General features: G+C 41.1%; 1 protein-coding gene and 1 long non-coding RNA gene across 3 annotated transcripts; one reads left to right on the top strand and one right to left on the bottom strand.

Moving 5' to 3' along the window:
• The first annotated feature begins 1,776 nt into the window (after positions 1 to 1,776).
• LOC138969009 (uncharacterized) lies at positions 1,777 to 4,263 on the top strand. Of its 2 annotated transcripts, XM_070341697.1 has the most exons (4): positions 1,777 to 2,175; positions 2,534 to 2,682; positions 3,729 to 3,820; positions 4,153 to 4,263. In XM_070341697.1, the coding sequence occupies exons 1-4, from the start codon at positions 2,087 to 2,089 to the stop codon at positions 4,180 to 4,182; spliced, it is 360 nt and encodes a 119-aa protein (XP_070197798.1). In that variant the 5' UTR covers positions 1,777 to 2,086; the 3' UTR covers positions 4,183 to 4,263. The 2 variants fall into 2 exon arrangements, with proteins under 2 accessions (XP_070197798.1, XP_070197799.1); XM_070341698.1 differs by lacking the exon at positions 4,153 to 4,263 and having other exon boundaries at positions 1,888 to 2,175; positions 3,729 to 3,917.
• Positions 4,264 to 7,255: 2,992 nt separating this feature from the next.
• LOC138968163 (uncharacterized) lies at positions 7,256 to 10,287 on the bottom strand. The gene is made up of 3 exons (XR_011456091.1): positions 9,986 to 10,287; positions 8,521 to 8,575; positions 7,256 to 7,533 (listed from the first exon to the last, which is right to left on the bottom strand). It is a non-coding gene; the product is annotated as an uncharacterized lncRNA (long non-coding RNA).
• Between the last annotated feature and the right edge of the window lie 3,137 nt (positions 10,288 to 13,424).

Raw genomic sequence — 13,424 nt, 5'->3', positions numbered from 1 at the left:
CAGAAGTGGATCTGTGCTGTGCTGGGTCTGTTGCAAGCACACTAGAACCAGCTCGCAACAGTTGAGGTGAACAGATTGGTGACCAAGACCATCATCGGTTTCTCTCCGAGTGATGGGTATGGGCGGAGAAAGTCTCCCAGACTGAGAGCATTCTCCCTTCTGTAGCGGATGAGACTAGACATCTTTTCCCTGAGAGTGTCACAACCTTCAAACACGTGTGTGAGGTGTCCAGTCTTGCCACACTGACAGACTACCTTGTCCCAGTAGATGCGGCTGCTGACCGTGCGCAAGCGACGCAACAGGCTCATGGGTCTCGGGGGAAGTGGGATGTGGTGCCCTTTCCTATTGTAGGGGAGGTGTATGCTCTTTTTAGCTTGGCTAGCAGCAGTTTGGCGTCCTGGCAGTAGAGCCGAATGTCTGTCACTGGCATGGTTGACATAGCCGCTGCTTTTGCTGCTCTGTCCGCCATTTCATTTCCCCAGATTCCTGTGTGGGATGGCAGCCACATGAGGGAAAAGTCTGTTCCTTTTGTCATAATTTGGTGGGCTAAGAAATGAATTTCAGTTTGCATCTCTCCTCTGTTCTTGGTGCCATATGCAAGTGCTTGCAACGAGGATTTTGAGTCCGTAAGGATGACCACCCCCAGAGGTGGGGTAGGCAGATCGTTTATCAGTGTGCAGGCCATTAAGATAGCAAATAACTCTGCAGAGAAGATGCTGATCCCCTTGTTTAGCTTGTATTTTCGTGTTATATCAAGTCCAGGAATCGACAAGGCACACCCAGCCTCCCCTGACTGCAGGATCGAACCATCTGTGAAGACCTGTAGGTGGCTTTTAAATCGTTGATCGATCTTTTCTTTTGCAACTGTGGCTAGCAGCAATGGGTCTTCTGCCTTTTTGAGGCCGTCTCCATAGTCCATGATCAGATTTGGGGTTTCAAGCAGCCATGGAGGGTAAGGAAGAGTCCCACCTGTAACCAGCTTTTCCTTGGACAGGCCACTCTGTTCCCATATGCCCTTCACATGGTTGTATATTGGGAGCACTGTTTGGTATGTATGAGTCTTGAATTCAAGAGCTTTGTATTGCATGTGGTCGGTATCTCCCATGTCTGGGGTAAATACTTCCACTGCCGTGTTTGGGACACAGTGTATTCTGACAGCCAGTTGTGCACATCTGAGGTGGCATTCCTCTTTCAGTGGCAGCCATCCCACTTCCTGGTAAAGTAGAGTGGAGACTGCCGATCTGGGGACCCCCAGCGCCACTTTGAGAGCGGCTCTCTCTACTCTTTCAAGCTTTACCCACTGACTGTCAGGAGCTGCAAAGAAAGCCTCCTGGCCGTAGCTGAGGCGCGACCGAACAAGGGCACGGACAAGATGGATCAATGGTTTACCAGCTGCCCACGACTCTCTGCTCAGAACCTTAATCAGGTTTAGAGAGCGTTGAGCTTTTCTCACAAGTGAGTTTATGTGTGGGCCCCAACTGAGAGAGCTTGTGAATGTCACTCCCAAGAACTTGGTTTTATCTGCTGGCACCAGCTGCACCCCATTTATGGTAATGGAACATGTCCTTTTGACAAGCTGCACTCCTGTGAAGGCCATGAACACGTTTTTTTCGATAGATAGCTCAAAGCCAGCGATCTGGTCGACTTTTGCTTGGTACCGCCCCATTTTTGTTTTGATTGTTCTTTCTGACTTGCAGTTGACTGCTTCCCTGAGCTACCCGGGCCGCGAAATTTTTTTTCACACGTCAGTTGCGGGCTTTCAATCCCGAAGGCTATTTCCGAGTAGCTACGAACGTAAACGGAAGTTCCGATGTGTTCGGATGCTTATCGATTTGAGTTGTCGTTCGTGTCTCGCTGACCCAGTACACGGTAGCGCTGGAATGACTGCAATCCGAGCTACGAACTTTGCCGATTGCAATCTAGAAAAAATGATCGTCACTGCTGCAGGGTCAATGTGTGAATTAATAGGATAGAGCGAAAAGAATGCACTCAGCACTCGCTCAATCCATGCTGCTGAGGCTCATAAACTCCCAGCCTGCAGAACATCATACAGACAGCAGTCTGTCTTTCCTCGCACCATTGGCGAATGGAACGCCCTCCCACCACAGGCAGTATCCTCAGCCTCGGACATTTTCCTCTCACTGATTGTCAATCATCGGTTTGGATCAACCAGCAGTAAGTTATTGTTTTTAAAATCCAAGACATGACCATTGCAAACGTGGCCTTTGTAGAACTGAGCAAGATTCATCTGTTGTGTATGTCATGTGTGTGTTACTGAGTAACTGGGTGTGACTGTGAGTCACAGAGTGTGTGCTTGTTGTGTTCTTATTTTTTTTACTCAAGTTTAGAAAATGCTTGATCTTTAATCTATATGCACAGAATCAAATGTTGCTGTATCAGTGTATGAACTATGGTTGTAAAAGAATAAACAAAACAATTACTGAATTAGTGAGTGATTTGGCTCTGATAGTGAAGTTGAAATAGTACTTATTTCATTTTCAAGACATGTTAATATTGTTATGGTTTTTTTCAGGCCTCCCGAGAAACCAGAGGTGATGTGCATCATTCATACAGCTCCTGTCTTTCAGTTCCAACAGTTTACCTTTAAACATGGATACATGTACTGGAGAGGTATCAGGATGACTTGGCATGGTGCTTTACATTACAGACTACCCCTGAAGAGTAAGTTACACATTTATAAGGTATTGGTGATGGTAGTCTGTAGCTATAAACATGCATGTACTGATGTAGATCATTCAGCAGTCTTTTGTTCTTTGTAAATTGTATTACATTTACAAGTACTTTGTAGATGAAATTATTCATACATTTGAAGATGCATAGTAATACTGTGCATGGTAATTCACTAATTGGTATGATGTACTTTGTATACATAATGGTACAAATATCTTTATTTTCTCTCTCCTTCCCATCTTAAAGTTTGTTGCAACCCTATACTCATAAAGTGCATTATGCTGTTTGTATGAACATTGATTTGAACTATTGTGATGCAAGAAAGTAAAACATGAAATAGCTAGAATGAAAGATTTACTCATTACTGGAATTATTTTAAATACAGTCAGTCCTTTCCTTGGTTCACAATCACAGATCTGGCCAGTTTTTTTTTATAGTTTTTTTAAAAAATGTTTACATGGAATAAGAGTTATATAATATAGTAAAACGTATCAACACCCTGACTGCCCCTGCGCAGTGTTAGAATTTTCTGAATGACTTCACATCACATTTCTCAACAAAACTGTAAGGTGTCAACGCTAAATAGGGAATGTGTGTGGGATGAGGGCTCATGCTGTCAATTAAAAAAATGGTAAATTTCCATCACATTCCAGAAAAACCGCTCACATCAGCAGCATAACAAGATATCATGTCGTTAGAAAGGTTCTTGTGAGGAAGTCTTTTTAATTTTAATGATGAAAGATTCTTTTTAATTTTAATGATGAAAGTATATAAATAAATGGTTTTCACAGGAAGGAATGATGGCACCTGTAATATTACAGAACAATGTTTACAGTTTAGTTAATAGTTGTCACTGTCAGTATCACCCACACCATTCTTCATCCCACTGATTGTGTGAAGAACAAGTACATGTATTACTTCCTACCTACCTTCCGGCACCCCCACCACACACCCTCTTCTCAATACCAAAAACATATCCCCATCAGCGCACAGCAAAGTCTGAATGTGCTCAGTAATACATTTTCTTTATTTTCCAGGAAGTGAGGTGCCGAGATATGACGTGCAGGCAGCTTGCAGAGTGGTGCCTGGCTTTGCTGAGGATGATGATCAGATTCAGTCCATTCTGTGCTGACAGAGCTACCAGAACTGACCCACACTGCTGGCATGACCTTTACAGCTGCATTCAACACTTTACTTTTACGCTGGTAACTTTACGGTTGCTCTCTCTCGATTGAGCATTTTTATTTTAACTAAGGGGAAAAAGTAAATGCCTCTGCAGAGATTCGAACCTAGGACCTTGAGATTTTCAGGCCCATGTCCTAACCACTAGTTTTTTTTATTGTAAGATGGATATATGTCTAGTGGATGCAGCTACATGTACAAATGTGCCAAATTAGAACTTGCATTCTCAGCCTATAGTTTTCTTGGGCCATTCATGCGAGTACTAAATATTGTGAATGCATTGGTATTCCTAGACTATCACACATGTGAGACTGCCTTTTCTTACTTTTGTGAAATGTGTGAACTCACTTTGTTTACCTCTTTGTGTTAATAAATGCAGTTTATCAGTTACCTCTGTTGGTTTCTTCTGCAAGTATGTCAAATGGCCCACACACACCCTCATGCGCACAGACACGCACAAAATCAGATCTCAAGTGTAAGTATTCTTTTTGCAGTTTTATTTTAATGCCCATAATCAGTCAAACAAATAATTATATCATCACACTTGCACCTAAGCTTAAAGGAGCAGTCCTGCATACATGTGTAATGTGTAAATGTTTCAGGTCACCATCTGTCCTGGCTTGAACATGCAATAAGAACACCTCTACACAAACACACGTACAGTCAACTGGCTAGCTGCTTCCCTGTAAGGCATATTTGTCTATGAATTAATCGATTTTCCGTAGACAGCAGCCAGGTAGTGGATCTTTAGTATATGTCCAAGCAGACGGTTGATCTTATTGCAACACATCAAGGAAATATTAAAAAAAAACTGATTCCAAAATCTAACCTTCCAAAGTTCATAATCAATAAAGAAGAATGGTATGTTACTGGAACCCTTTATTTATGACTTAAGGCAATGTGCGGCAGTAAAATTACCAAACTTAAGGGTACTGAACTTGTCAAATCCAGGTGCACGGATCCCCTGGGGCTTTTAGTCATACCTCAGGCAGCTATCCGTTAGAACTTCCAAGTTTCATTGACTTGCACCCAAAGAGTCAAGAACTGCGATTTTTTTAAGAATTAATTTCGGACTCTGTCAAGGCTGGTCTTGACCTATTTTTGGATCTAAATTTAGATCAGGTAGATCACCACATCATGCACAAAAAGACACGTCACTGCAAACTATGTCAGACATCATCATGAGTTTGTGTAAAACAAAATGGAGGCCGGAATCACTCACTTGAATCGAACTCAGACCAAACACCACGTAATAACTAGGTTAATTTATGCACTCGCGTGAACAAGAAACTGTCGAGCTTCACAGATGTCGTCGTTGGGTAGTTTTGGGTTTGTTTTACTACCATAGGAGGATTTTTGAACTGTAAATGCACTCAACTGCAAGAAAAACGCAAAACGAAGGCTGTGAGCTGCATTGTGCCTTTAAACTTGAAGAATAGTCAAGGAATAACTTGGTTTTCTGGTTAATTCTTGAAGTGACTTATTAAAATGAATGAAAACATTGTGGATAGATATAGACTGCTGTTGCTATGGAATCTAGCATTAACAGCGCCATATGGGATTTCTAGAAAACAGCTTTACAGCAACATCATACATCAGAAATTCATAATATTTAAGGATACACATGTATTATATCTACAATCATAAAGAACATGTTTTTTGTTAAAAACTACAGTTGAATTTAAATTCATTATTGTAATGAATATGCAGTAAGAAATTTGTTCATCCTCATGACAAAAGATATCAAAATTCAACTGTAGTCTGTTGTCAAAAATCGTTCTATATGATTGTAGATTGATACATGTGTATCTTTGTGCCAAATATTAGGAATTTCTGATGTATGATGTCGCTGTTAAACAGTTTCCTAGAAATCCAATGTAACGACTGTTTCCAACGGCACTCTACGTCGATCAGTATTCACAATTCTCAGAAAGCGGCGTATGGCTGCCTAAATACTTACTTACTTACTGCCTTTCACGCCTGGTGGCGTGTAGGGCAGCGACAAAGGACCTCCACTTTTGTCTGTCTCTTGCAAGCCTTTCCAGGGCTGCCTAAATGGCGGGGTAAAAAGGATCATACACGTAAAAATCCACTCATGCAAAAACATGAGTGTACATGGGAGTTTCAGCCCACGAACGCAGAAGAAGTATTCACAATTGTTTTATTTATTTTTATGCAGAAAACCAGGTTATTCCATGTATTTTCCGAATTCAATTTTACTGCCGCACATTTCCTTAAAGGCACAGTGCAGCTCACAGCCTTCGTTTTGTGTTTTTGTCGCAGCTGAGTGCATTTACAGTTCAAAAATCCTCCTATGGTAGTAAAACAAACCCAAAACTACCCAATGACGACATCTGTGAAGCTCGACAGTTTCTTGTTCACGCGAGTGCATAAATTAACCTAGTTATTACGTGGTGTTTGGTCGGAGTTCGATTCAACTGAGTGATTCCGGCATCCATTTTGTTTTACACAAACTCATGATGACGTCTGACATAGTTTGCTAGTGACGTGTCTTTTTGTGCATGATGTGGTGATCTACCTGATCTAAATTTAGATCCAAAAATAGGTCAAGACCAGCCGGGTCTGAGTACGAAATTAATTCGTAAAAAAATCGCAGTTCTTGACTCTTTGGGTGCAAGTCAATGAAACTTGGTAGTTCTTCTAACGGATAGCTGCCTGAGGTATGACTAAAAGCCCCAGGGGCTCTGTGCACCTGGATTTGACAGTACCTTTGAGAAAATGTAAGATTTACTGAACTTTGACCCAGCAGTTTTTGTAAGTGGACAGGCCTTAGTTTTATTTCGGTGGCATAATTCAATGCGCTTCGTCAAAATGTCTTGAACTGAAAACAAAAGCAGACGCAAGACTTATGGTCAGTTGGAGTTGTCTCCCGTACTCCTAACTTGAATGTGCTGCAGACAGGTGTACCCAAACAGCTCAGATCACAAACGGTTTGGAATTCCCAAAAACGCAAGATCCGCACTGCACAACTTCAGTTCAGCGCTCGGTCTCTTTTTGAAAATGTGTATCTTGAGAGAAAAATATAGAATATTGCACCGTCCAAAGGAATGGAGTTCTTATGGGACAATGACAGCGCTCAGTTCAAAACGATAGGACAACTTTTTAAATGAGGCAGGGCCGGACTACCGGGGGGGGGGGGGGGGGGTATGGGGGTTGCGCAACCCCCCCCCCCCCCCCCCCTAGCCTAAACATGCACCTCACTTATTTAAAACATTTTTTATGATTGTTTATTTTATGCCGTTTCATGCAAGGAGCGACCATTTTCCTATCTCAGAATATGACCTACCCATCAGCTTCAGGGGGCGAAACCCCCTGACCCCCACAATATAGGGGCTCTGCCCCTTGACCCCGCCAAGGGGAACATCCCCCCCCCCCCCCCACCCCTCCTCTTAGCCTAGTCCGGCCCTGTGAGGCGTAGCGGGCCTTTAAAACATTGACAAAAATGTACAATAGCAACAAGTTGTAATGCTCAATACAACCAATACTGAGTGGACATTTACAATACTGGGAAACAGTTCTTTTTGTCCGGTGATCCTCTGCGGCTGTTGCTGTAGTTTCCCCATCGATCATAGCTGGACTTGGATAGCACTGCTTTTCATCCACATTCACTGGCCAGGTCTTCGTCATCTTCAGTCACTACTGACAAATGAATGAGAAAGGAACGGATCTTAAACACAACGACAAGAACAAGTCTAAGTATGAGTATAAAGGAATAAGTTGTGTACTGTTTGTAACTGACACACATACACACACTAAACCCACATAAATGCCAAGAGCTTAAACATTTTTTTTCCCTGGTAGACAAGTTCAAATAAAATCCCCCGACTCCCCCCCCCCCCCCCCCCCTACTGCGTCTGATTTTTGTTGGAACCCCAAAGACAGTGATTAAGTGGATTTCCATTATAGTCAAGGCTGTTTTCAGTGTAACTTGTAAGCTACAGAACATGTAGTGATGTACACACATACAACTTTAACTTGTCTACATTGTATACATGTCTGTCACCATATTTGAATACATTCAGTTCACTAATTCAGTCAAAATTTCACTGAATGTAAAACGACATATTATTCTAGAAAGATATCAATGCCACTGTCCTACATTATCATAGGAATCATGTGTCAAGTTCTATTATTATTTTTCTTTTAAAGTTTTACGCTCTCTGTGCTCTACACACATGCATAATATACATGTTATACATACTCAAAAAAGGAAAATAATAATAGAACTTGACACACAGTTTCATTGAGATAATTATATCCTGACAGTGACAGTGTTTACTGCAATGCATTTTTTTTTAATCAAACATACACACTGAAAGTCATGCGCTTCTAGTATATTAGTAATGGTTCCAATACGGGAGGAAGTGATCACCATACTGGTGAAATAAGGCTAAGAGCTTGCGGTTTGGAGTCTAAGTCAGTAGGTGTTCATTATTTTATTATTATCCCTGAACCTGAATTATAAAAAAAACCACCACTCTCTCACAGTCTTGCTCACAGTCACACACCCACACCTCCACATGAGTTATTCTGACCAGAACTTGAGAATGAGAGAGAGGGGAAGGAAAAAACACACGGTATGTCATAACACTGACACTGACAGTTGTACATAATAAAACCTTTTACCTGATTCGTCGCTGGCCATGCAGCAATCGGTTGGCTTTTTCAGCTGAGAGGAGACCTGCAATAAAATAATAGATGAAGTACCAATCATGGGAACATCACTTTCATAATGGTGAGTACTAGCAGAGCAGTAGAACCATTGATTGCCTTTCAAAGAAACGCACTGTAACCAGCCAGCCTGGGTAAGTCAGCAATTTGATTCTTGAACTAGCCTCCAACCTGCTTGCAATTATATTCCGAGAAGGTTATCTATTTTTAATTCTAGCATTAAAACAGTTGACCAGCACTAGCTTTGATTTTTATATTTAGTCAAGTTTTGACTAAATATTTTAACATCGAGGGGGAATCGAAACGAGGGTATGGTGTATGTGTGTGCGTGTGTGTGTGTGTGTGTGTGTGTAGAGCGATTCAGACTAAACTACTGGACCGATCTTTATGAAATTTGACATGAGAGTTCCTGGGTATGAAATCCCCATACGTTTTTTTCATTTTTTTGATAAATGTCTTTGATGACGTCATATCCGGCTTTTCGTGAAAGTTGAGGCGGCACTGTCACGCCCTCATTTTTCAACCAAATTGGTTCAAATTTTGGTCAAGTACTCTTCGACGAAGCCCGGGGTTCGGTATTGCATTTCAGCTTGGTGGCTTAAAAATTAATTAATGACTTTGGTCATTAAAAATCTGAAAATTGTAAAAAAAAAAAAAATTTATAAAACGATCCAAATTTACGTTTATCTTATTCTCCATCATTTGCTGATTCCAAAAACATATAAATATGTTATATTCGGATTAAAAACAAGCTCTGAAAATTAAATATATAAAAATTATTATCAAAATTTTTTTTTCGAAATCAATTTAAAAACACTTTCATCTTATTCCTTGTCGGTTCCTGATTCAAAAAATATATAGATATGATATGTTTGGATTAAAAACACGCTCAGAAAGTTAAAACGAAGAGAGGTACAGAAAAGCGTGCTATGCAGCATAGCGTAACCACTACCCCGCTCTTCTTGTCAATTTCACTGCCTATGCCGTGAGCGGTGGACCACGAGTATACGGTCTTGCTGCGTTGCATTGCGTTCAGTTTCATTCTGTGAGTTCGACAGCTACTTGACTAAATATTGTATTTTCGCCTTACGCGACTTGTTTATTCACTGTCTTGGAAGTTGGATTCAATCTTATATTATGACGCATGCATCTCGAATTGGGTCAAAAAGAGGTTGCAAAAACGTGGCAGTGGTACTCTTCTTCTTCTCCACATTAATGAGGAAATCCCTGTACAGGGCAACTATCTTCGTACCTGACGTAAGGCAAGGATACAAACATACACGTACAGGTACATGCATCCAATGTTGTTGTCAGAGACTGACACTCAGTGACTGTCAGTGACAGTGAGCGGAGTGACACATGCTGCAACACATACTCGCAAAGACCCACTCTAAGTATAAAACGAAACATGGAAACTTACCTCTGGTTAATATGCAATGGTTCGCCCGTCCCAATTCTCTCGCATTAGCAAACATCATTGGAGATTCTTTCCGAATTGATCACCTTCGCTCCTTGCCTTGGACTGCCATTTTGTAACTTGACTAAAAACCGAAACGCTATAGGTCTGACAAACCACGCTCAACGTCCAAAATAACTTGAGGAGGAAAAAAAAAGAGCCCACAATCTTTTTTGGGGCAAAAACGTTGTTTTGAAATATCCGAAGCTGCTTGCAAAGTCAAAGATGACGCAGAGATCTGTACAGTATCTCACTGGATGACGCAAGGATAGTGTTCGACTCGGCTCTCTGACTTGGTAAACATCGGAACTTCCGATTACGTTCGTAGTTACTCGGAACCAGCCTTCGGGATTGAAAGCCCGCAACTGACGTGTGAAAAAAAATTTCGCACCCGGGCCCCCTTTATATAGAGGGAGAGCCATTTATGAGACTGATGCGGATACCGGGCAAAGCGGTCAGTGACCCGCGACGAATATGGACAGAAGCGGAGGGTCAACTTAGAGTTCAGGCCCGGACGGACACTGGTCAACTGTACGTGCAGACTCAGAGACGGTATTCATGTCCCAACCCCGTGTCACCACAGTGACTTCGGTCACTCTGCCATAAGTACACCTGTGTATCTCATTTTAAATCGGGGTTTCACCGTGAGAGCCTGAAAATAACAATAATGTTCAACTTGTTGCAACTTTGTGTGCAGAGACCTTGCATGGATGTACAACTCTGAGTCGCTCTTACTTTCGTAGCCCTATTTGTAATGTTCCTATAATGTGCAAAATATGCATTATTTCTGTTTGTGATGTAAAACCAGACGTGTTGTATCTATTATAACCCTATGTAAAATGCTCATCCTATGTGCAAAATAATGTAGTATTTATTTATTGGGCTATAAAGCAAGATGTTGTAATGTTGTCATTTTTAAGGGGGTTGTGGAATAGTGTAGTGTTACTCGTAGTTTAATACAATAGTGTACACCGCTGAGAGCTCGGAATTATTCTATGTTTTACGCTTCATAAGCTTCCATTTATATTAGTATTATTGTTTACAGAGAAAGCCTACAGATTGTCCCTTCTTCCTTCGCTTCCACCTCTTTCTGTTTCCCTGTTGTTGTTGTTTTGTTTTGTTTTGTTAATGATTAATAATATGGAATTAATATCGCCACGACAATCGAAACTGGGAGGTGTAGGGAAGTGTTAATGGCCCGAGCAGGTGTTACGATATAATAATAATAATAATAATAATAATAATAATAATGGTGATTTCTATAGCGCTTTCGAACACACAAAGCGCTTTACAAAAGCAATAACAACATCATTACCAGAATGACGCCATTGACGGAATAGAACACAATCATAAACACTTTACAACAAAAACCAAAAACAAAACATAAATGTTACAAAAATCCAGAGGCTCTTACAGGAACGAACTCTCAGTATACACAACAATTATAATGCACACACACACACACACATACACACACACACACACACACACACACACACACACACATGTCCACACACACGCACACACACACACACACACACACGCACACACACACACACACACACACACACACACACACACACACACACAGTAAACATTGTTCATCCGAAAGTGCACATATCAGGTTTCTAGCTTTCCCATTCGACCTCGTTGATCTCGTAAAGACTCAGTCCACACTCCTCATGCAAAACACGTTTTCGGCTATTACTCGAGACAAGCAATCGTTGCCGGAACAAATCGTAAGCTTCGATGTGTATATATATTCATATTGAGCGGACACTGCCTATCATACACATCGGAGTCAGTTATTCGCTGCGATTGCTGGTTTTAACTGGTCGAGAATGCACGTGTGTTTTTTTGTGTGTGTTTTTTTTTTTTTTTTTTTTGCCAAGCACATCATTGTGGGGCTTTTAATCAATAACATGCATCCGTCTACAATGTATCATCATTCATCTATCGCACGGGGAGTTGCGCGTGTGGGGTGTGGGGGAGAGTTGTGTGTGTTGTATGTGTGCCTGTATGTTGTGCGTATTGTTGTGTGTGCGTGGCGTCGTCATGGTGTCTGGAGATGTTACGTTTGGTTGCCATGTTTGCTAGGGTGTTAGTCTTGGCGATCCACCACCGAAACACATGGAACGTATAACAGTGGGCGTACACACATACGTACAACGATGACGGACAATTTACAAACAAACGCGGGTATGCTCATTGCTGACAACACTGACGTCACACAGGTTTAGACTAGAGAGAAATTAACATTTCGCATTCAAAACCTTTAGACAAGAAAGAATCTTGAAGCATACCACACACAATTCAAAGAAACAATTTAAGAATTTACTTTAAGAATGTTCACAACATAATACAAAGTATACATCCTATTTCCCTATCCTATTAAAGTTAAAGTCGTCATACCTTGACTATTCGTTGACCGGGGCTGAGAGCTGTGAGTGGCGAACCGCGAACCGAGAACACCAAGACGAGAGAGAGCGAAGATTCGCGCCACAACGAGGATATCAGGAACAAATTACTTATCAAGTTAATACGCCTAAAACATAGTCCCTTCATTCCACAGAGAATTCCCGATTTCTTCTTCAAAAACAAGCTATAAAAATATATGTATCAAAACATTACATAACTTATGCAGCCTATTATTCTCTTCAACCCTTATGAACAATGTAAATTTAACCAATACAATAATCATTATCAATACGCCATGCATATTCATGAGCACTAGTCCTTTTTGCTGATCCTACAAGTCTCTTAATTAATAATATCAGAAAAGGTACATGCAACCTAGAAGCAATAATTTTTGTCAACAGGGAAGGGTTAGGGAGGGGTAAGGTGAGGGGGGGAGCTGTGGAAAAGCACAGCGCACGTGTAGTTTAGTCAGCGCGAAATGTCGACCGCAATAAAACAACGACAAAGTACTTTAGTGATGTCAGAGAAGGTACAGCCAACCTAGAAACAAATGATCAGGTCAACAGGAAAAGGGGTTATAGGGTTAAGGTGAGGGGGGAGAGTTTCGAGGCTGCTGTCAGCCTCCATAGAAGCTACAGTTAAAATTCCTCGAAATACACAAAACTCCTGCACTAAGGAAACTACTTCAAATACGTTATAAAACTATACATCAATAACATGGAAATTCTACGACGCATCATTCAATACCAAACACTCATAGGTTATCAACATTGTGAACAAAGTTCCAAAACCTAAATCCTTTTTAAACTCTAAAATCCTAATTTCCACCGTGTAATAGTACCTTCCGCCCTACGCGAAAACGGTCCTCCGTTTTGTTTAAGGTATAACAACTACTATCAGAATTATTATCATCAAAGATATAATACATTGCATAACTATCAATATCAAACTTGGCAAGTGATCGATAAATTTGAGGGGGTCCTAT

The sequence above is a fragment of the Littorina saxatilis genome, linkage group LG6 (genome assembly GCF_037325665.1).
Source record: "Littorina saxatilis isolate snail1 linkage group LG6, US_GU_Lsax_2.0, whole genome shotgun sequence".
In the NCBI taxonomy this organism is placed as follows: domain Eukaryota; kingdom Metazoa; phylum Mollusca; class Gastropoda; order Littorinimorpha; family Littorinidae; genus Littorina; species Littorina saxatilis.
This window is presented reverse-complemented; position numbering and strand designations above follow the sequence as displayed.